We start from the raw sequence: 25,194 nt of genomic DNA, 5'->3' as shown, positions 1-25,194 counted from the left end.
ACATTTTGTTTCAAATATACTATTAAATTCAGACTTATTTAGATCTTAGTCTAAAACTTAGTGGATCAGGGATGCCTTGCCAATAGCCTTTGTACTGGATACTTTGTATATTATTAACTTTTGACCTACTTGAAACAGACTGCTTTCATCAAAATCGTGAAGTTACGGAAAAGTAAGAACCCAGAAAGTTTTCTTATTATTCCATTTCCCGTTTCAATAACGATACCGTTCTTTACTCTTTCTAAGTAATATTGTATTACCCATCAACGTTCTATTACTTTTGATATCTAATAAGCTAATAATTACATAGTACTTAACTACTTGTACTATTTTAAACTTCGATTAATGTGTTAACAACAATCATACTTGTGTTTGACTAAGTAAGAAATAATTTTATGATTTTCAGGGAATCTCCAGATCGAAGGAAGAATTTAAAGAAGTGAGTCTAGAGAGGACATCTTTCACAAAGCATCCCGACAACCTACGCATGGAAGGAAAATTCATATCATCAACTCAAAATCAGGACGACTATCCTGAAAGATGGGCTGAGCGCCAAAAACCTGTCAAACAACGAGATAACTTGATCACTACAGGAAAATTCCATAGCGAAACTTCCATGAAAGAAGATTTTCCAATACATCAGCTAACCAAAGCAGAAATAAAACGATATGAAGATAACCTACGAACAGAAGGGGAAATGATGTTTGATACATCTTCTAGGTCCGACTTCACACTAAAAACAGGAAATACAGCAACCATCCAAAGGAGAAAGACGTGGACCAAAGAAGATGCTGAAATATTCCTCCAAACAGTTAATGTAGAAAACTTGAGAAAACACAAGCAAACGGAAACAAAACAGAAAGAAAAACACAATAATTTCCAACCTGGAAAAGAAACTTCCACACCCGCAAGCAAAAGTATGTCCCACACAAATGAATTTCCAACAGAAAAAAGAGAAAACAACACAACGAAGCAGCAAGGAAAACTTCAACAAATGACTAAAACACAAGAAATGCACCAAACATTTTCGACAGACGATATTCGAATGAACCACAAGCCACATACTTCTACAGTTACACAAGAATCATCCAGTTCACGTCACCAAGATAACCGAAATGTAGAAAATGATTTTATGGATCATCCACAAGAAAAATTCGTACCTGCCGACAGACCTGTGGTGAAAAAGCATCCTGACAATTTAAGGCCAGAAGGAGAGTTCGGAGGTCAGAGAAGTAGAGACGATTTCACAGCTAAGAAGGGTGAGAAACCTCAAGCAGTGAAGCATCCTGATAACCTACGACTCGAGGGAGAGTTCTCACCTTCTCGTCCTCGACTTGATTATATACCAGCAGAGAGGCCAGAAGTGAAGAAACACCCCGATAACTTAAAACCTGAAGGAGAATTCGGAGGAATTCGTTCACGCGATGACTATCAACTGGTACGCGGAGAACGAGCTCAAGTGACAAAACATAGTGATAATCTAAAAGTGGAGGGTGAGTTTATGGATATCCGCTCAAGAGATGATTATAAAATAGTACATGGTGAGAGAGTTGAAGTGAAGAAACACATTGATAATTTAAGAATGGAAGGAGAGTTTGTCTCTGGAAGAACAAGAGATGATTTCATTGGGAGGAAAGCTGAAAGAGTAGAAGTAAAAAAGCATGACGATAACTTAAGAGTAGAAGGTGAGTTCGCAGTTGAGCGTTCTCGAGACGACTATAAAGCTGTAGTAGGTGAAAGGGCAGAGGTTAAGAAATATCCGGATAATTTGAAACCGGAAGGTAAATTCGGAGGACCACGACCACGAGACGATTTCCAACCAACACGAGGAGAAAGACCTCAAGCTGTTAAACACTCTGATAACTTGAAAGTTGAGGGTGAATTTGTAGAAAAGAAACGCGAAGAATTTATAATGGGAGAACGACCTTCACCTATTAAACCGCACGACAATTTGAAACCAGAAGGAGAATTCAATGGATCACGATCTAGAGATGACTTCTTACCCAATCGAGGTGATCGAGCTCCAGTTGTCAAGCACCCAGACAATCTAAAAATGGAGGGTGATTTTTCGGATAAAATTCGTGATGATTTTATTCCTGCGGAAAGGCCCACCATTACGAAGCATCCCGATAACTTAAAGCTTGAAGGAGAATTCGGTGGTCCACGTCCTCGAGATGATTTTAAACCAGGGAAAGGGGAAAGGCCTCATGCAATCAGACATCCTGATAACCTCAAAGTAGAAGGCGATTTTGTAGATCGTCCACAAGAAAAATTCGTTCCAGCCGAAAGACCGGTGGTGAAAAAGCATCCTGACAATTTAAGGCCAGAAGGAGAGTTCGGAGGTCAAAGAAGTAGAGACGATTTCACAGCAAAGAAGGGTGAGAAACCTCAAGCAGTGAAGCATCCTGATAACCTACGACTCGAGGGAAAGTTCTCACCTTCTCGTCCTCGACTTGATTATATACCAGCAGAGAGGCCAGAAGTGAAGAAACATCCCGATAACTTAAAACCGGAAGGAGAATTCGGAGGAATTCGTTCACGCGATGACTATCAACTGGTACGCGGAGAACGAGCTCAAGTGACAAAACATAGTGATAATCTAAAAGTGGAGGGTGAGTTTATGGATATCCGCTCAAGAGATGATTATAAAATAGTACATGGTGAGAGAGTTGAAGTGAAGAAACACATTGATAATTTAAGAATGGAAGGAGAGTTTGTCTCTGAAAGAACAAGAGATGATTTCACTGGGAGGAAAGCTGAAAGAGTAGAAGTAAAAAAGCATGACGATAACTTAAGAGTAGAAGGTGAGTTCGCAGTTGAGCGTTCTCGAGACGACTATAAAGCTGTAGTAGGTGAAAGGGCAGAGGTTAAGAAATATCCGGATAATTTGAAACCCGAAGGTAAATTCGGAGGACCACGACCACGAGACGATTTCCAACCAGCACGAGGAGAAAGACCTCAAGCTGTTAAACACTCTGATAACTTGAAAGTTGAGGGTGAATTTGTAGAAAAGAAACGCGAAGAATTTGTAATGGGAGAACGACCTTCACCTATCAAACCGCACGACAATTTGAAACCAGAAGGAGAATTCAATGGATCACGATCTAGAGATGACTTCTTACCCAATCGAGGTGATCGAGCTCCAGTTGTCAAGCATCCAGACAACCTAAAAATGGAGGGTGATTTTTCGGGTAAAATTCGTGATGATTTTATTCCTGCGGAGAGGCCCACCATTACGAAGCATCCCGATAACTTAAAGCTTGAAGGAGAATTCGGTGGTCCACGTCCTCGAGATGATTTTAAACCAGGGAAAGGGGAAAGGCCTCATGCAATCAGACATCCTGATAACCTCAAAGTAGAAGGCGATTTTGTAGATCGTCCACAAGAAAAATTCGTTCCTGCCGAAAGACCGGTGGTGAAAAAGCATCCTGACAATTTAAGGCCAGAAGGAGAGTTCGGAGGTCAAAGAAGTAGAGACGATTTCACAGCTAAGAAGGGTGAGAAACCTCAAGCAGTGAAGCATCCTGATAACCTACGACTCGAGGGAGAGTTCTCACCTTCTCGTCCTCGACTTGATTATATACCAGCAGAGAGGCCAGAAGTGAAGAAACATCCGGATAACTTAAAACCGGAAGGAGAATTCGGAGGAATTCGTTCACGCGATGACTATCAACTGGTACGCGGAGAACGAGCTCAAGTGACAAAACATAGTGATAATCTAAAAGTGGAGGGTGAGTTTATGGATATCCGCTCAAGAGATGATTATAAAATAGTACATGGTGAGAGAGTTGAAGTGAAGAAACACATTGATAATTTAAGAATGGAAGGAGAGTTTGTCTCTGTAAGAACAAGAGATGATTTTAGTGGGAGGAAAGCTGAAAGAGTAGAAGTAAAAAAGCATGACGATAACTTAAGAGTAGAAGGTGATTTCGCAGTTGAGCGTTCTCGAGACGACTATAAAGCTGTAGTAGGTGAAAGGGCAGAGGTTAAGAAATATCCGGATAATTTGAAACCCGAAGGTAAATTCGGAGGACCACGACCACGAGACGATTTCCAACCAGCACGAGGAGAAAGACCTCAAGCTGTTAAACACTCTGATAACTTGAAAGTTGAGGGTGAATTTGTAGAAAAGAAACGCGAAGAATTTATAATGGGAGAACGACCTTCACCTATCAAACCGCACGACAATTTGAAACCAGAAGGGGAATTCAATGGATCACGATCTAGAGATGACTTCTTACCCAATCGAGGTGATCGAGCTCCAGTTGTCAAGCATCCAGACAACCTAAAAATGGAGGGTGATTTTTCGGGTAAAATTCGTGATGATTTTATTCCTGCGGAGAGGCCCACCATTACGAAGCATCCCGATAACTTAAAGCTTGAAGGAGAATTCGGTGGTCCACGTCCTCGAGATGATTTTAAACCAGGGAAAGGGGAAAGGCCTCATGCAATCAGACATCCTGATAACCTCAAAGTAGAAGGCGATTTTGTAGATCGTCCACAAGAAAAATTCGTTCCTGCCGAAAGACCGGTGGTGAGAAAGCATCCTGACAATTTAAGGCCAGAAGGAGAGTTCGGAGGTCAAAGAAGTAGAGACGATTTCACAGCTAAGAAGGGTGAGAAACCTCAAGCAGTGAAGCATCCTGATAACCTACGACTCGAGGGAGAGTTCTCACCGTCTCGTCCTCGACTTGATTATATACCAGCAGAGAGGCCAGAAGTGAAGAAACATCCCGATAACTTAAAACCTGAAGGAGAATTCGGAGGAATTCGTACACGCGATGACTATCAACTGGTACGCGGAGAACGAGCTCAAGTGACAAAACATAGTGATAATCTAAAAGTGGAGGGTGAGTTTATGGATATCCGCTCAAGAGATGATTATAAAATAGTACATGGTGAGAGAGTTGAAGTGAAGAAACACATTGATAATTTAAGAATGGAAGGAGAGTTTGTCTCTGAAAGAACAAGAGATGATTTCACTGGGAGGAAAGCTGAAAGAGTAGAAGTAAAAAAGCATGACGATAACTTAAGAGTAGAAGGAGATTTCGCAGTTGAGCGTTCTCGAGACGACTATAAAGCTGTAGTAGGTGAAAGGGCAGAGGTTAAGAAATATCCGGATAATTTGAAACCCGAAGGTAAATTCGGAGGACCACGACCACGAGACGATTTCCAACCATCACGAGGAGAAAGACCTCAAGCTGTTAAACACTCTGATAACTTGAAAGTTGAGGGTGAATTTGTAGAAAAGAAACGCGAAGAATTTATAATGGGAGAACGACCTTCACCTATCAAACCGCACGACAATTTGAAACCAGAAGGAGAATTCAATGGATCACGATCTAGAGATGACTTCTTACCCAATCGAGGTGATCGAGCCCCAGTTGTCAAGCATCCAGACAACCTAAAAATGGAGGGTGATTTTTCGGGTAAAATTCGTGATGATTTTATTCCTGCGGAGAGGCCCACCATTACGAAGCATCCCGATAACTTAAAGCTTGAAGGAGAATTCGGTGGTCCACGTCCTCGAGATGATTTTAAACCAGGGAAAGGGGAAAGGCCTCATGCAATCAGACATCCTGATAACCTCAAAGTAGAAGGCGATTTTGTAGATCGTCCACAAGAAAAATTCGTTCCTGCCGAAAGACCGGTGGTGAGAAAGCATCCTGATAATTTAAGGCCAGAAGGAGAGTTCGGAGGTCAAAGAAGTAGAGACGATTTCACAGCTAAGAAGGGTGAGAAACCTCAAGCAGTGAAGCATCCTGATAACCTACGACTCGAGGGAGAGTTCTCACCTTCTCGTCCTCGACTTGATTATATACCAGCAGAGAGGCCAGAAGTGAAGAAACATCCCGATAACTTAAAACCTGAAGGAGAATTCGGAGGAATTCGTACACGCGATGACTATCAACTGGTACGCGGAGAACGAGCTCAAGTGACAAAACATAGTGATAATCTAAAAGTGGAGGGTGAGTTTATGGATATCCGCTCAAGAGATGATTATAAAATAGTACATGGTGAGAGAGTTGAAGTGAAGAAACACATTGATAATTTAAGAATGGAAGGAGAGTTTGTCTCTGAAAGAACAAGAGATGATTTCACTGGGAGGAAAGCTGAAAGAGTAGAAGTAAAAAAGCATGACGATAACTTAAGAGTAGAAGGAGATTTCGCAGTTGAGCGTTCTCGAGACGACTATAAAGCTGTAGTAGGTGAAAGGGCAGAGGTTAAGAAATATCCGGATAATTTGAAACCCGAAGGTAAATTCGGAGGACCACGACCACGAGACGATTTCCAACCAGCACGAGGAGAAAGACCTCAAGCTGTTAAACACTCTGATAACTTGAAAGTTGAGGGTGAATTTGTAGAAAAGAAACGCGAAGAATTTATAATGGGAGAACGACCTTCACCTATCAAACCGCACGACAATTTGAAACCAGAAGGAGAATTCAATGGATCACGATCTAGAGATGACTTCTTACCCAATCGAGGTGATCGAGCCCCAGTTGTCAAGCATCCAGACAATCTAAAAATGGAGGGTGATTTTTCGGGTAAAATTCGTGATGATTTTATTCCTGCGGAGAGGCCCACCATTACGAAGCATCCCGATAACTTAAAGCTTGAAGGAGAATTCGGTGGTCCACGTCCTCGAGATGATTTTAAACCAGGGAAAGGGGAAAGGCCTCATGCAATCAGACATCCTGATAACCTCAAAGTAGAAGGCGATTTTGTAGATCGTCCACAAGAAAAATTCGTTCCTGCCGAAAGACCGGTGGTGAAAAAGCATCCTGACAATTTAAGGCCAGAAGGAGAGTTCGGAGGTCAAAGAAGTAGAGACGATTTCACAGCAAAGAAGGGTGAGAAACCTCAAGCAGTGAAGCATCCTGATAACCTACGACTCGAGGGAGAGTTCTCACCTTCTCGTCCTCGACTTGATTATATACCAGCAGAGAGGCCAGAAGTGAAGAAACATCCCGATAACTTAAAACCTGAAGGAGAATTCGGAGGAATTCGTTCACGCGATGACTATCAACTGGTACGCGGAGAACGAGCTCAAGTGACAAAACATAGTGATAATCTAAAAGTGGAGGGTGAGTTTATGGATATCCGCTCAAGAGATGATTATAAAATAGTACATGGTGAGAGAGTTGAAGTGAAGAAACACATTGATAATTTAAGAATGGAAGGAGAGTTTGTCTCTGAAAGAACAAGAGATGATTTCACTGGGAGGATAGCTGAAAGAGTAGAAGTAAAAAAGCATGACGATAACTTAAGAGTAGAAGGAGATTTCGCAGTTGAGCGTTCTCGAGACGACTATAAAGCTGTAGTAGGTGAAAGGGCAGAGGTTAAGAAATATCCGGATAATTTGAAACCCGAAGGTAAATTCGGAGGACCACGACCACGAGACGATTTCCAACCAGCACGAGGAGAAAGACCTCAAGCTGTTAAACACTCTGATAACTTGAAAGTTGAGGGTGAATTTGTAGAAAAGAAACGCGAAGAATTTATAATGGGAGAACGACCTTCACCTATCAAACCGCACGACAATTTGAAACCAGAAGGAGAATTCAATGGATCACGATCTAGAGATGACTTCTTACCCAATCGAGGTGATCGAGCCCCAGTTGTCAAGCATCCAGACAATCTAAAAATGGAGGGTGATTTTTCGGGTAAAATTCGTGATGATTTTATTCCTGCGGAGAGGCCCACCATTACGAAGCATCCCGATAACTTAAAGCTTGAAGGAGAATTCGGTGGTCCACGTCCTCGAGATGATTTTAAACCAGGGAAAGGGGAAAGGCCTCATGCAATCAGACATCCTGATAACCTCAAAGTAGAAGGCGATTTTGTAGATCGTCCACAAGAAAAATTCGTTCCTGCCGAAAGACCGGTGGTGAAAAAGCATCCTGACAATTTAAGGCCAGAAGGAGAGTTCGGAGGTCAAAGAAGTAGAGACGATTTCACAGCAAAGAAGGGTGAGAAACCTCAAGCAGTGAAGCATCCTGATAACCTACGACTCGAGGGAGAGTTCTCACCTTCTCGTCCTCGACTTGATTATATACCAGCAGAGAGGCCAGAAGTGAAGAAACATCCCGATAACTTAAAACCTGAAGGAGAATTCGGAGGAATTCGTTCACGCGATGACTATCAACTGGTACGCGGAGAACGAGCTCAAGTGACAAAACATAGTGATAATCTAAAAGTGGAGGGTGAGTTTATGGATATCCGCTCAAGAGATGATTATAAAATAGTACATGGTGAGAGAGTTGAAGTGAAGAAACACATTGATAATTTAAGAATGGAAGGAGAGTTTGTCTCTGAAAGAACAAGAGATGATTTCACTGGGAGGATAGCTGAAAGAGTAGAAGTAAAAAAGCATGACGATAACTTAAGAGTAGAAGGAGATTTCGCAGTTGAGCGTTCTCGAGACGACTATAAAGCTGTAGTAGGTGAAAGGGCAGAGGTTAAGAAATATCCGGATAATTTGAAACCCGAAGGTAAATTCGGAGGACCACGACCACGAGACGATTTCCAACCAGCACGAGGAGAAAGACCTCAAGCTGTTAAACACTCTGATAACTTGAAAGTTGAGGGTGAATTTGTAGAAAAGAAACGCGAAGAATTTATAATGGGAGAACGACCTTCACCTATCAAACCGCACGACAATTTGAAACCAGAAGGAGAATTCAATGGATCACGATCTAGAGATGACTTCTTACCCAATCGAGGTGATCGAGCCCCAGTTGTCAAGCATCCAGACAATCTAAAAATGGAGGGTGATTTTTCGGGTAAAATTCGTGATGATTTTATTCCTGCGGAGAGGCCCACCATTACGAAGCATCCCGATAACTTAAAGCTTGAAGGAGAATTCGGTGGTCCACGTCCTCGAGATGATTTTAAACCAGGGAAAGGGGAAAGGCCTCATGCAATCAGACATCCTGATAACCTCAAAGTAGAAGGCGATTTTGTAGATCGTCCACAAGAAAAATTCGTTCCTGCCGAAAGACCGGTGGTGAAAAAGCATCCTGACAATTTAAGGCCAGAAGGAGAGTTCGGAGGTCAAAGAAGTAGAGACGATTTCACAGCAAAGAAGGGTGAGAAACCTCAAGCAGTGAAGCATCCTGATAACCTACGACTCGAGGGAGAGTTCTCACCTTCTCGTCCTCGACTTGATTATATACCAGCAGAGAGGCCAGAAGTGAAGAAACATCCCGATAACTTAAAACCTGAAGGAGAATTCGGAGGAATTCGTTCACGCGATGACTATCAACTGGTACGCGGAGAACGAGCTCAAGTGACAAAACATAGTGATAATCTAAAAGTGGAGGGTGAGTTTATGGATATCCGCTCAAGAGATGATTATAAAATAGTACATGGTGAGAGAGTTGAAGTGAAGAAACACATTGATAATTTAAGAATGGAAGGAGAGTTTGTCTCTGAAAGAACAAGAGATGATTTCACTGGGAGGATAGCTGAAAGAGTAGAAGTAAAAAAGCATGACGATAACTTAAGAGTAGAAGGAGATTTCGCAGTTGAGCGTTCTCGAGACGACTATAAAGCTGTAGTAGGTGAAAGGGCAGAGGTTAAGAAATATCCGGATAATTTGAAACCCGAAGGTAAATTCGGAGGACCACGACCACGAGACGATTTCCAACCAGCACGAGGAGAAAGACCTCAAGCTGTTAAACACTCTGATAACTTGAAAGTTGAGGGTGAATTTGTAGAAAAGAAACGCGAAGAATTTATAATGGGAGAACGACCTTCACCTATCAAACCGCACGACAATTTGAAACCAGAAGGAGAATTCAATGGATCACGATCTAGAGATGACTTCTTACCCAATCGAGGTGATCGAGCCCCAGTTGTCAAGCATCCAGACAACCTAAAAATGGAGGGTGATTTTTCGGGTAAAATTCGTGATGATTTTATTCCTGCGGAGAGGCCCACCATTACGAAGCATCCCGATAACTTAAAGCTTGAAGGAGAATTCGGTGGTCCACGTCCTCGAGATGATTTCAAACCAGGGAAAGGGGAAAGGCCTCATGCAATCAGACATCCTGATAACCTCAAAGTAGAAGGCGATTTTGTAGATCGTCCACAAGAAAAATTCGTTCCTGCCGAAAGACCGGTGGTGAAAAAGCATCCTGACAATTTAAGGCCAGAAGGAGAGTTCGGAGGTCAAAGAAGTAGAGACGATTTCACAGCAAAGAAGGGTGAGAAACCTCAAGCAGTGAAGCATCCTGATAACCTACGACTCGAGGGAGAGTTCTCACCTTCTCGTCCTCGACTTGATTATATACCAGCAGAGAGGCCAGAAGTGAAGAAACATCCCGATAACTTAAAACCTGAAGGAGAATTCGGAGGAATTCGTTCACGCGATGACTATCAACTGGTACGCGGAGAACGAGCTCAAGTGACAAAACATAGTGATAATCTAAAAGTGGAGGGTGAGTTTGTGGATGTCCGCTCAAGAGATGATTATAAAATAGTACATGGTGAGAGGGTTGAAGTGAAGAAACACATTGATAATTTAAGAATGGAAGGAGAGTTTGTCTCTGAAAGAACAAGAGATGATTTCACTGGGAGGAAAGCTGAAAGAGTAGAAGTAAAAAAGCATGACGATAACTTAAGAGTAGAAGGTGAGTTCGCAGTTGAGCGTTCTCGAGACGACTATAAAGCTGTAGTAGGTGAAAGGGCAGAGGTTAAGAAATATCCGGATAATTTGAAACCCGAAGGTAAATTCGGAGGACCACGACCACGAGACGATTTCCAACCAGCACGAGGGGAAAGACCTCAAGCTGTTAAACACTCTGATAACTTGAAAGTTGAGGGTGAATTCGTAGAAAAGAAACGCGAAGAATTTATAATGGGAGAACGACCTTCACCTATCAAACCGCACGACAATTTGAAACCAGAAGGAGAATTCAATGGATCACGATCTAGAGATGACTTCTTACCCAATCGAGGTGATCGAGCTCCAGTTGTCAAGCATCCAGACAACCTAAAAATGGAGGGTGATTTTTCGGATAAAATTCGTGATGATTTTATACCTGCGGAGAGGCCCACCATTACGAAGCATCCCGATAACTTAAAGCTTGAAGGAGAATTCGGTGGTCCACGTCCTCGAGATGATTTTAAACCAGGGAAAGGGGAAAGGCCTCATGCAATCAGACATCCTGATAACCTCAAAGTAGAAGGCGATTTTGTAGATCGTCCACAAGAAAAATTCGTTCCTGCCGAAAGACCGGTGGTGAGAAAGCATCCTGACAATTTAAGGCCAGAAGGAGAGTTCGGAGGTCAAAGAAGTAGAGACGATTTCACAGCTAAGAAGGGTGAGAAACCTCAAGCAGTGAAGCATCCTGATAACCTACGACTCGAGGGAGAGTTCTCACCTTCTCGTCCTCGACTTGATTACATACCAGCAGAGAGGCCAGAAGTGAAGAAACATCCCGATAACTTAAAATCTGAAGGAGAATTCGGAGGAATTCGTTCACGCGATGACTATCAACTGGTACGCGGAGAACGAGCTCAAGTGACAAAACATAGTGATAATCTAAAAGTGGAGGGTGAGTTTATGGATATCCGCTCAAGAGATGATTATAAAATAGTACATGGTGAGAGAGTTGAAGTGAAGAAACACATTGATAATTTAAGAATGGAAGGAGAGTTTGTCTCTGAAAGAACAAGAGATGATTTTAGTGGGAGGAAAGCTGAAAGAGTAGAAGTAAAAAAGCATGATGATAACTTAAGAGTAGAAGGTGAGTTCGCAGTTGAGCGTTCTCGAGACGACTATAAAGCTGTAGTAGGTGAAAGGGCAGAGGTTAAGAAATATCCGGATAATTTGAAACCCGAAGGTAAATTCGGAGGACCACGACCACGAGACGATTTCCAACCAGCACGAGGGGAAAGACCTCAAGCTGTTAAACACTCTGATAACTTGAAAGTTGAGGGTGAATTCGTAGAAAAGAAACGCGAAGAATTTATAATGGTAGAACGACCTTCACCTATCAAACCGCACGACAATTTGAAACCAGAAGGAGAATTCAGTGGATCACGATCTAGAGATGACTTCTTACCCAATCGAGGTGATCGAGCTCCAGTTGTCAAGCATCCAGACAACCTAAAAATGGAGGGTGATTTTTCGGATAAAATTCGTGATGATTTTATACCTGCGGAGAGGCCCATCATTACGAAGCATCCCGATAACTTAAAGCTTGAAGGAGAATTCGGTGGTCCACGTCCTCGAGATGATTTTAAACCAGGGAAAGGGGAAAGGCCTCATGCAATCAGACATCCTGATAACCTCAAAGTAGAAGGCGATTTTGTAGATCGTCCACAAGAAAAATTCGTTCCTGCCGAAAGACCGGTGGTGAGAAAGCATCGTGACAATTTAAGGCCAGAAGGAGAGTTCGGAGGTCAAAGAAGTAGAGACGATTTCACAGCTAAGAAGGGTGAGAAACCTCAAGCAGTGAAGCATCCTGATAACCTACGACTCGAGGGAGAGTTCTCACCTTCTCGTCCTCGACTTGATTACATACCAGCAGAGAGGCCAGAAGTGAAGAAACATCCCGATAACTTAAAATCTGAAGGAGAATTCGGAGGAATTCGTTCACGCGATGACTATCAACTGGTACGCGGAGAACGAGCTCAAGTGACAAAACATAGTGATAACCTAAAAGTGGAGGGTGAGCTTATGAATATCCGCTCACGAGACGACTACAAACCCGATAAAGGGGTTCGTTCGACCCCAAGGGAATATGCTGGTAACTTGAAAGTTGAAGGTGCTTTTGGTGAGGTCTCACATCAGGATGAATTCAAATCCGTAAACGGTGACAAGATTTCTGTGCGAACACCAAAAGATAGCCTTAAGGTTGAAGGTGTATTTCATGGTGTATCATCTCAAAAATTGCAATTTGCTGTAGGGAAAGCTGATCGTGCCGAAGTGAAAAAGCACGAAAGTACTTTGAAAGTTGGAGGTGGGTCCATGGATCTTACAACAACAAGTAAAGAATCCTTCAGAAAGAGCGAGTCAGTTGTTGATAAGAAGCAAAGTATCAACACTAGAAGACACATTGAGTCTCATATTTCTCTTGGTGATGAAAAAGTGACTCTTATATCAACAAATAAATCTCATTTCAATATTACCCAAAATTCCCAAGTGATAAGAGAACACAGTAATAAATTGCATTTAAGCGATACTAAATCGTCTGTATGTAATAGGCTTGCTACTACCAGAAAAGTTTCAGATGATAGTGCTGTGACGAGTAAGGAAATCACAACAGCTGCAAATGTTAGAGCGCAAAAGACACTTAGTTCACACTCTGGTGAGTTATCATGTCAGTCTCAGTCTTCTACTTTGAAACTTACAAGTGAGACTATTGACTCTAACGTTGGTACGTCGAAGTCGAAGCAAGAATTATTCGTATCCATGAGTGTGCAACCACAACGTAATATAGTCTGTTCCGAATTTTCTCACACAATGAAAGGAGCCGGTTCCAGTGAACTAGCCACAAAATCTGCCAATTATCACAGAAAAAACACCATGACATCGTCTGAGGATATCAGTAATGCTGTACTACATCGGAAAAGCATGTCCTCTTCCACTGAAGCTCTCCATACATCTTCAACAGCAGCATCTATCCAGAGAAAAAGTATTGCCAATTTATCGGAAACTGGAGCTTTCGCTGTCACCCAACAAAACAGGAAGTCTCTGTCATCCATGCATAGGCAAGGACTCAACTCAGGAGAAGCCTTTAGTAGCCATAGCTACAGCCAAGGTCGGGAAAGTATCCAGTCACTCTCAGCTACAAATAAATCGTCTTCTCAAAGGGAAAGGCAGGTTCGGAGAATTGTTCATCATGATAATCTGGCTGTGGGTGGTCAGTTTTTTGGGCAAAGTGAAGCTAAAACTTACGGAAACTTTCATGTGATAGAGCGTGTTCAACCTGTCAGACGTGGGCATTCCTCTCATATTAGATTAGGTGACAATACGGCAACGTTTGAAAGCTCCTCCTCATACAAGAACGAGTATGTACCACGAAATACAAGTCCTTGTCCTGCCACACTTTTGGAAACGAAGCAAGCACCATATAAGCATACACGAGATACAAGGAAACATAGATTTTACTTACCTGTTGTGTCGAATTGAACTCAATATCTATTAAAACGATCCAATCTTCACATTGAAACATCCATAATTTAAAGTGAAAAATTAGATAGAACTAACATATTTTAGATTATTTCTATGGCAAAATATTTCTTCTTTTGTTTTATCGTGGAAACAATATTACTTTTATTTATTAGCATGTAGCTGCTTTTATTTGTGTTTGAAGCACTTTTAATATAATTCATAGCCCCTATACTACGATATTTTTGTTTATTTTTTTCTCTATTCCTTTAGAAAATGGATAAAGTAAAATTTACTGTTGGTATTGGTTGAGTGTATTGGTTGTGTATTGGTTGTTACAGTGTACAAAAACCTATTAAATAACAAAATTATGTCGTTATTTAGTAAATTTTGTATATATTGCCAATGTTATATTTAGATAAACGAAGATGCAGCACAGAAATATTTTTAGAAAATTATATATTGTTCTTTACTAGCCATTGTTTCTGATAAAGTAACAGGCGGTTTATCGTAATGTAGCAGTTTATCGGGGGATGAGGGGGGGGGGGACATTATATCTAGAGCCAGAAGGTGTATAATTTTAAAGAGGGCTTTACTTTGTATTAGTTTAATATCGATATATGAATTAAGTTTACTGTCGGTTTAATTTACAAAATAATAATATAATAATAATATAATTATTAAGACTATGAAATTATTTTGTTAGTATTAAGGATAGTTTTTTTATTTAATTAATTGTTCTAGAAATTAACTTTTCTTTGGATGTTAATTATTTGTAATGTAATTATGAGTACTGAAAATTACATGTGCTATTTTATGGTGTTCATTATTTTGTCATTAGATTGTACATTTTTAAATTGCTTGTTATCAAATTAATGCTAAATAGTGCCTTAATAACTTCACTGTGAAATTAATAAATTTTGTTTTTAATTCCTTGGAATAATAAATAGTATACATTTGTAAGCACCAATAAACTTTATTTATTTTAACACAAATGTACACTTCTGGTCACAGAAACCGAGACTGTCTTCCAGGGACTAACGCCACGAAAATGGCGAAAAATCTTACGAATTTCCTTCGGTTTAACTCAAATTCTCTTCTGCAGTTTTTAACAGGTTGAGCTGGAAATAGTACGATAACTACTTCCGTACGTATACCATAATTTTGCAACCTATGCGATGTACAGTCAAAACAAAGCTACCATACACGAAATTAGTTTAATTTTGAAAACATAAATTTGATGCTTGGTTTATATTTAAAATCTCAAAAGCGATTTACGATGGAAGTAAAATCACTGTTACAATTAAGCTATGATAACTATCCATTTCTTATATGTATTGTTAACAGTTTCAGTGCAACTCGAATGTCTTCACAACACGGTGATTGCTTTGTTAGAATATAAAATTAACAGAGCAAAACATAAACCATAATTTGAAGCGCCGATATGAGGTTTATACATTTTGCAGAGTATACGGTGAGTGTTTTTCTTTCAAGATGGGATCTTACAAAAGTCATCTTTCTGCAAATCGTCTAAAAATTGTATTTTATTTTTGTTACAATGTGTTATTGTAAGTAATGTCAAATAATTTTAGAGATGTCAAGTTGGAAGTACACCTGTAATTTGTATTAGACACGCTGATGTGAAGATGTCTTTAAAATGACGAATCTATTATTGTTGATTTGTTTGTTACCCCGATTTTCAAATTATGAGCCAAGATTAATTTAAATTGCTAGTTGAAGACAGTAGCGTACAACTACAACAATTAATAGTAACTTGTTAAAACAGGAGATTGAAACACCTTTGCATACGCTACTGTTTAAAGAAACAATTTTAAGCTCAATTTCGTATTGACTCTACCTTTCGTCGAAAGAACAATTTATTTATGAATTTATTATTTACTCAAGCATAATACTAAGTTTTCATTATTAAAATAATCCTTACATATCCTAAATTAGTAGTATTCTGGTCATTAAGAGTAACAGCTAAAAATGATTATTCTAAATGCACACTTCTTAAAATTTCAGTAGTCTAGATTTATGTTACTCCAAGTTCTTGAAATTGATTGTTGTGATATAAACTTAGATAAAGTTTATAGGAGATAGTGCTACTTTCTCTGTTACAGACGTACGTTTGGGAGGGAATTAACAGAAAATAAGGCACATGGACACCGATTCTGGGAGCTAGGATGCTTGGCTCCCGAAGTTTGCTTGCGCCTCCGAATTGGTATTAAAGTTCTCAGTGATGTCTTGTTAGGCGATATGTGAAAACGAAACTCATCTTTCAACGGGCCTATCCAAAGTTATACAGTAACTGTACCACTGGTGAGGCATCTTCATTTGTACCTGCTTATATTTAATTTAGCAAACATGATCATAGTGTAACCTTTTAGGCATAATGGATCGATTCTCCCCGGCTTCATCCTGGCTACGTCACTTCTGTGCAATGTCTTTGCGTTTAGAATCTAAATCTGAGTGATAAATTAAGAACAAAATTTCTAGTCTTAATGGTTTTCTCTACTGTTTTTTTTTTTTTTTTTTAACCTAATGAAGTATGAATTTTTTTCCACTTCTCATTTAAGAACTCCACCCTATCGTTCGTTCAAACAAATAATCAATATGTATATACCTGAATGTAATGTTAGTGATCAAAAAGCGGCTGAAGTATTTAAAATTCGTTTTTGAATATAGTTCTTACCTACCTCACACTGGGTTTTTGTCATGTCATTTTGATTAAAATATGTATTCTAAAGGGAAAAAATGTTCAAAACTTATGAAAAATAAGTATCTCATGACCTTGTCTAGTTAAAAACAGCGGTCTCCTCATTAGAAATAAGAGGGGACGTATCCAGCGTTTTTGGAAATTTATATTTTAAGTGATGAAGGAAATATTTTCTATGTATTTTTTGTCACGTTCAAAGCGACGTTGTCTGTTGTTTGTGTTCGCATCACAGAAGGAAGGGCTGAACATTTTGAAATTACTTTTTAAAGATAGTTAGTGCCTTTCTTGGGCTAAGTTTTTGTCATATTCCTTTTCCTAAAGAAGTTATGTTTAGGAGGTCCGGGATGGCTCAAAATTTATACAGACAATAGAGTAGCTAGCGAGTAAATTAAGTTGGGAAGATGAAACGGAATATAGATTTTACAGAAAAGTGAGCATATGTATCTGTTTTCCAAAATTCTGGTTTCATGGAGAGGGACGGTTTTCTTCTTTTGCCACATTAAAATGGTCTTGTCTGTTCTTTATGATCGTATTACTAGCTGACCCGTTTGAGATGACTTTTGGAGCGTTCTTAGTACCTACTACAAGTTAGATTTCTTTTCATGATATCTAGCTTACATGGTGTATCATAAGTGGTAGAGTGGTTCAAAATGTAAGAAAAAATAGAGTATCATGTTTTTTTTATCATTATACTTTCATTGAAATGCGTATCCTAAGGGGCAAATAGATTCAAATACTTTTCATAAACCTATTCTTCCCGTGCAAAGAATGTGCATTTCAGTTTGTACCTTATAAAAATTAAAAAGACATTATATTTTATTTCAAACGGTCAAACATCTAAACCGAATAAAATGGATTTTTGAACCTACCTAGTTTAGTTGGTAGCTACCTTGGACTGAGTTTTTTAAATCTCACTTTTTTAATAATGCATTTTTCTAAGAAGACTGTTCTTTTTTATTTATTTATTTATTTATTTTTAACTATATGCCAAGAGCAGAGTATCTCATAACATCTTCATATTCGGGAAATGAATTTTGGTATATAAACTCCTTCTGAACAATAAGCGGGCACATGAATAACATTTTGGGAACTTCCGCTTTAAGAGGGAAGATGAAGAGCAATTTTCATTTTTTTCTCAATATATAAAAAAGTCATGAAGGTTTTCTGTCTCACCATCAGAGGAAGATGGGTGAAATGTTTGAAATGAATTCTTGAATATTGTTAGCACTCGGCTCCGCCGGGTTTTGTCATGTAACTTTTGAGTAAAATGTGTATCCGAAGGACCAGAGAGAGTTCAAAATTAATACCTAAAATAGAATATATAATAAGCCCTTCAAGTCAGGAAAATGAAACTCAACGTCATTAGAAACAAGCGGATACTTATTCCAAACTTTTTGAAATTTCCTCCAGGTTTAATGAAACCATGATTATAATGCTGGATACTCTGTGGCAATAGCTTCAACTGACATGCCGACAATACATTCTGAACCCTGTGAAATATTTATGGGATGACTTGCAAGTCCGGATTCCAAAAGACACATAACGGGCTAGGATAGATTCCAAATAATTACTTGATAAATACTGTATACAGTTATGAATGCATATCCAAGGATTCGAGTTCATAATTTCATTCTGAATAAATGCAGATATGACAATATAAACGTCAAAACGGAACTTAAAGAGGAACACCTTAATAAATATTTATCTAATAATCTAAACTTCATTTCATACATCTACAATACACGAAAAGCTATACCCGTCTAGATCATGTTAAATTGGGCAATGGAGCTTAGTGGATCGACTTTCAATTTCCTTCAGTATAATAAATGTCTTATTAAGATGCTAAAAGTGTCTTACGCTCTTGTATGAAATACATTTGCAATTTCTATATTGTGTATTTTGTTATGTACATGATGAAACGAGTTTCTTTCGTTTCCCATCACATTTTAAACTTAAGAGCATAATTTACACATAATAAAAGAAGTATATAAGAAGTTTAGAAAGTTAACAAGTTATTGTCTACAAAATAATATTAAATGAAATACGGTTTCCAGGTTTTGTTTTCTAGACACTCACGCACGTAGCTAGGGGGGAAGGGTCCGGACCCCCCTCCTTCGAGACCAGAAATGAAAAAATTAAAGAAGGATGTAACAAAATGAAATTAGAAAAAGAAGGATCAGCGTTAAAAATAAACTTCAGGAAGCTTTTGTTTACTCTTTCTTATGAGGAGATTTGTATTACTTGCAATTCATAGTGGCGAGGTGAGCGAGATATCCTGGAGGAGTCAGGGAATTTACAATTTCTAGAAATGTTACGGAATTGTCAGAATTTCTGATACTAGTCAGGGAGATTTCAAGCTTCCGAAAGCATAGTGCCGTTGTGTAACTGCGTGGACATCTTTTTAAATCATAATTTTTCATCGCATCCTTGCAGTATCAAACATGTTATTTCAAAAACATTTTCTACTGCTCTTTTGACCTGTCATTTGGAACAGACAGTAGTTGACGGAATAATAAAAACAAAAATTTATGTGGAAAGAAACTTCTGTTAACATTTGATTCAACAGAAAAAGCAACGCAGATATTGTAAAATACTTTACAAGACATTATTGAGTATGTACTGTTTATAATTGTGAATATGTACTTTTTATAATGGTTGAGGTCATTGAAAGGAAAATTGTTATATTTGAATAAACAGAGGAAGGACGTAAATAGTTTATAATCTTTTTCAAAACTTTAGTTATTATTTTACTCGAGATTTCTTCATAGTTTGTTATTAAAATACTTAGCAACATATCCTCATTTTATTGTCCTAACAAACCAATATATGTTGGTAGTAAAGGAGTTTAGATTGATCGAGCTCCTGGGTCTTCAGAATTTCATGTCACTCGCCCTTCCCCCCCCCCCCCAACCTCTTACGAAATCCTTGCTAAACGAACCAATATATGTACCAGTAAAAAAGTTTAGAATGATCGAGCCGCTGGTGTGATGACCACAGTATTTCGTATCACGGACCCCCCTCCCTTCACAAAATCCTGGCTACGTGCCTGAGATACTACAGCTCTAACTCAGTTTTTCTTTTCTTCTATACCATAATATGCCTCTATTTCTTCCAGTCTGCCGTATTTCCTAGTCAATTATGTATTCCAGCTTTCTTTATATCCCCTAATAGCATTTCTCATTACCATTTTCTCGATCTTCTATGTGAGCTAAGAAAGGGAAGACGGTGAATCAGTGGTAAAGTACTCACTTCTGATGCTGAAGTAAGTCCTATTCCTGGTTAGATTTCAAAACCAAGTAAATATTTCTTGGACAACATGGTATTTTGTATTGAGTCAATCCATTCTAAGTCCGAAAAATAAACACACTGCTGAACAAGACTGCACTTATTTAATACAAAAATACATTTACACGTGACGTTTCGATCTTCTAGCCAAGATCCTCATCAGACGTACACTGAGTGACACAAAAAACTACTCAAGTATATATACACCATTAATCTCCCTGTCTGCTCTCTCATTGGCCCGTTCAAACAGCCAATCAGAAGCGTGGAAATCTATCTGAACTGACCAATGGGAAAACATAACATTCTACCAGAAGGAAACAACAAGGAGCAAACAACCATTGAATACATTAATTCACATAAATTTTTCTATATTTATCAATAATATTTCTCCATTCTTTATTAATGCTGATACCTTTGGCCCAATTCATTAAGTTTACATCCCCTTCTTTTTCTATCTACCAAGCCTCTTTCCACTTTCTCGGCCACAACCTTTTTTTCCTTTCCAGCACAATAACTTCTTCCCAGTTCACATCATGTTCTGTTTCATTTACGTGTTTAAAGATTGCGTTAGTTTCTCTGTCATATTTCACATCACTTTTATGTTGTTTAATTCTTTCTTTCAATAATTTCCCCGTCTCCCTAATATATTTCATATCACAATCCTTACAATTTATACAATAAATGACACCTTTCTGATCTCTTTTTTTTTTTTTTTTTTCATTTTTCCTCCCATTGCTTTTGACCATGTCCAACAACGTTCTGCTATCTTTTCTATACACTTGTACCCCTTGCTTTCTTAACATCTTTTTCAAAATCTCGGTATCTTCTCCTAGCCCTACAATGCCTTTCCATGCCCCCTCATTTTCCTCCTTACTTTTACCTTTCCCAGAGACCACAGATGCTTTAACGATATCCCTTTTACTATAACCATTATTATACAGCTGTTCTTTAAAGATTTCCGCATTCTCTTCTACATTCTTGTTACAAATTTTGGTAATTCTTTCTAACATATTTCTTATGAAATTAACTTTTGTGCTTCTATCTACATTACTTTTCTTATTACAATAAATACCAACATTACATTCTTTTTGATACCATTGAGTCTTAATGCTCTTCCCTTTCTTACTCATTAAAATGTCAAGATAACATAATACACCTCCCTGCTCTGTCTCTAATTCTAATTGTATTCCCTTCTCTTTATCTTCAATACTACCAACGAACTCTATCAACTCTTCTTGATGTATAAGGGAGGAAAATGAGGGGACATGGAAAGGCATTGTAGGGCTAGGAGAAGATACCGAGATTTTGAAAAAGATGTTAAGAAAGCAAGGGGTAAAAGTGTATAGAAAAGGTAGCAGAACGTTGTTGGACATGGTCAAAAGCAATGGGAGGAAAAATGGAAAAAAAAGAGATCAGAAAGGTGTCATTTATTGTATAAATTGTAAGGATTATGATATGAAATATATTAGGGAGACGGGGAAATTATTGAAAGAATTTATTTATTTTTTTTTTTTACTTTTCTGTACATTTTTAATGTTGAAAAACGTATTTATCATTGAATTTCAAAGTTTAAATTCTTGCGCAATTGTACAAAATATACTCTAATATTATGTTTTCCTAATTTCTCAATTTTTTTTTACTAGTGTACACATATAACATTTCTGGTTAATGAAGTTTCTAGAAAAAAAAACAGTATATACAAAAGTACTAATACATTTAGAGAAACATCAAAATTAACATATTTAAAACAGCAAACAGTAAAAATTGGTACCGACAATTGTAGAAACGAAGGATAACACATGATGATTAATAAGTGTTTCAGTCCTCTATACTTAGATTTTGCCATAATCCCAGTCACACAATAATAAACAAAAATATCATTTTATACTGTATATGTCTTTGAAGTAGCAATTATTAACATTCAGAAAATGTTTATATTTATTTTAGATAAAAAATTTCGTCTAGCTTGGGTGAAGATGGGAAGGAGTTTAATATGCTAATGGCATTGCCTCTTTGTATGGCTAAGCTTATCCTTTGTATCAAAAAGTAACCACTTCTAGGATCTCCTGATTTATTAATTAATTTTGATCCTAATTCCTTTAAAAACATTCTGGCTTCTTTGCTAAAAACGCCCATTGTTTCCGTGGCAAACGCAATAAAAATGTGATCTTCTTTAAGTTTTGAATATTTAGAATGTTTCCGCATACACGCTGTCTCTGCTGCACTTCCCGTTTCTTCACTAGTTGACATTAAGTAAGATGGGGCAAAAGTATCTACACATGTTACATCCCATACTAGACATTGACCCCTTTTCCAAGGTGTCAAAGTAATTCCATCTGGCCGCTTATTGTCATTCCGATACATTCCTGGTGGCTCTAAAATGTTAGGACAGTCTATACTGGTGAGGGTTCGTTTTATTATTTGATTTAATTCACTGTGACGTGAAATTCTCCCTCCACTTTTGATGCAACTTAATGCGTGTAAGCCTTTCTCATCCATCCGACTTTGACACGCACATGTGAATTCATAGCAAATACTAAGTCCTAGGCGTAAAGCTACACATATTTGAAAAATATTTGTTTCTAAAAATGTTCCGATGTTTTTAGAGGGTGTGGCTTGCAACCATGCTCCAGACTCTTTTTGACGTAGTGCTTTGAGGCGAGCTGAATCAATGTCATTTTGCGAAACTACCTCGTTTTCAGCTATCTCGTTGATTACAATTTCATCCCATTTTCTTTGCGACTCCTTTACAACCGAAACTGTGTTGTAAATGCCTCTCCATATTTCTAATGCCTCTGTCAGATGAGGAATCTTCACTTCATCAACTGGAATATTAAGAACTTTGGAGACGAGCGACAACACCCCATAAGAAGAAGACAAGAATGCAGGGAGACTCAAATCTGAAACTTTCCGTACCCCTAAACCTCCTAAACGAATGGGTAAGCTTGCTTGTGCCCATTGAGTTTCATTTAACTTATAATTAAGTATTGATTGCAGACACTTTTTCAAAATGTCATCTAGTTGAAAAATTTTAGTTGGCCTGAACCATGTTGGAACGGTACGTAAAAAATAAGTCAATTTAGGAATACCTAAACAATTTTTTAAAAGGAAAAAGGCTATATGTGCTGGTACTTTTTTCAACCTCTCGGTTATTGTTTTAAAACTATTTAGATGATCCTCCAAACAATTATCATATCCATCTTCGTGTAGTGGTGCTCCTAATAATGATATCTCATGAGTTGATATTGTTCGTATTCCAGGTAGCACAGCTTGAAATTGAGCTTCAATGATGGGATCTGGTGTTCCCGACGTAAAAAATAGCTCACATTTTAATGGATTTATTTGTAGTCCTATCTTACTTGATTCCACGAGCAAAACATTTAAGTCGTGTATGACTGTCTGTGGTGATCCACCTAAAGTACCATCATCAAGATAAAACACATTTAGTTTTGAACGTAACGTACTAATTATTGGGTGAATTGCTAAACTAAATAGCATCGGTCCTGCAGGATCACCCTGTTGACATCCAACCTGTGATGAAATTGTTCTGTCTCCGAAAAATAGCATGGACGGATTAGCATAACTTTGCCAAAAATAGGGATATAGCTGGGGTATAACTCGTTGCACTTCTTTTAACATAGAGTCTCTTTCCACAGTGTTAAATGCGTTTTTATAATCTATTTTGAGGATTATATTGTTCGAGTTTTGGTGTGATTTAATGAAGGCACGGGTAGCATGTATGATTGTTTCAGTCCCTTTCTTCGTCGCAAAACCAAGCTGATGTGGTTGCAAATGATTTGTGCACTGATTATAGACTGATGATACAGCTAATTTTGAAGCCAATCTTCTGAACACACATCCAACTGCTATCGGCCTTACACCACCATCTTTTTTCCACAGGGCAAATAGGTTAGCACCAAAAAGGTATTTGCATATATCGTGATTTACTTTTCCATTTAAAATCAGGTTTACCAATTTCGTTATTGAAGTGAGTAAGATCCCCGCTGAATCACCTGCCGATTTCGATGTTAGATCTTTTAAGTGTTGAGGTGACAGTCCATCTATTCCTGAAGCAGAACCACTGGGAAAGTTATGAATTGCTTTTAGAACCGTATCTTCCATTGCTCTGATGCAAGGGTCCAGTTCTTCTGGAGGATTTGGCATCTCAAGGACCCTGGAAGGAGTTGGATGCTTAGTTGAGAGTATGTGATATGTTTCTTCATTGGAAGGAGCTAAACTGTCATCTGATGCTAGTAACCTCAATGCTCCTCTTGTATCAAAATCAGAAATTTTTGATATTATCCTGTTTGTTAAATCCGGTTTGCGTTTCTTGCCAGTAACTTGAGGACAATTCGTGAAGGAGCTCTCTTTTAAATTGTGCTTGATGATGTTGGTAACTGACTCCGAACTGCGATTCCTGGGAAGTCGTAAGTTGTGAAAAGAGAAAAGGAATAATTTTTTCCAGGAAGATAAATCATTATTAAGAAGACATTCATCTATTATATGTGCAAGTTTGTTTGCTACTCCATTTCTTGCTCCTTTCGGGATTCTTTTTATTATCCATATGTTGGATTTCAATGTTGTAAGCTCTGTTACAAAATCTTGGGAATTTAATTGAACATGTGTTTCCTGTGTGGCGTGTTTCCTTGTTTTGTGTATGTTTAATCCTTTCCTTGTGGGAAAATCTTTGCCACATTCTGTACATGTTGGAATCACTACACTGGTTTCCATTACATAAATTGAAAGAATGAATTAAACAACATAAAAGTGATGTGAAATATGGCAGAGAAACTAACGCAATCTTTAAACACGTAAATGAAACACGACATGATGTGAACTGGGAAGAAGTTATTGTGCTGGAAAGGGAAAAAAGGTTGTGGCCGAGAAAGTGGAAAGAGGCTTGGTGGATAGAAAAAGAAGGGGATGTAAACTTAATGAATTGGGCCAAAGGTATCAGCATTAATAAAGAATGGAGAAATATTATTGATAAATATAGAAAAATTTATGTGAATTAATGTATTCAATGGTTGTTTGCTCCTTGTTGTTCTTTCTGGTAGAATGTTAT

General features: G+C 38.4%; 1 protein-coding gene across 1 annotated transcript in view; it reads left to right on the top strand.

The window, feature by feature from the left end:
• Positions 1-14,809, top strand: part of LOC145678408 (uncharacterized) — a 397,255-nt gene extending 382,446 nt beyond the window's left edge. Inside the window, exon 6 of the mRNA XM_081748524.1 lies at positions 407-14,809. Within this exon, the coding sequence (XP_081604650.1) occupies positions 407-14,146 (13,740 nt within the window). The 3' untranslated portion in view covers positions 14,147-14,809. The remainder of the gene's footprint in view (positions 1-406) is intronic.
• Positions 14,810-25,194: the final 10,385 nt, after the last annotated feature.

This window comes from Thermobia domestica, chromosome 2 (genome assembly GCF_964235325.1).
Source record: "Thermobia domestica chromosome 2, izTheDome1.hap1.1, whole genome shotgun sequence".
In the NCBI taxonomy this organism is placed as follows: Eukaryota; Metazoa; Arthropoda; class Insecta; order Zygentoma; family Lepismatidae; genus Thermobia; species Thermobia domestica.
This window is presented reverse-complemented; position numbering and strand designations above follow the sequence as displayed.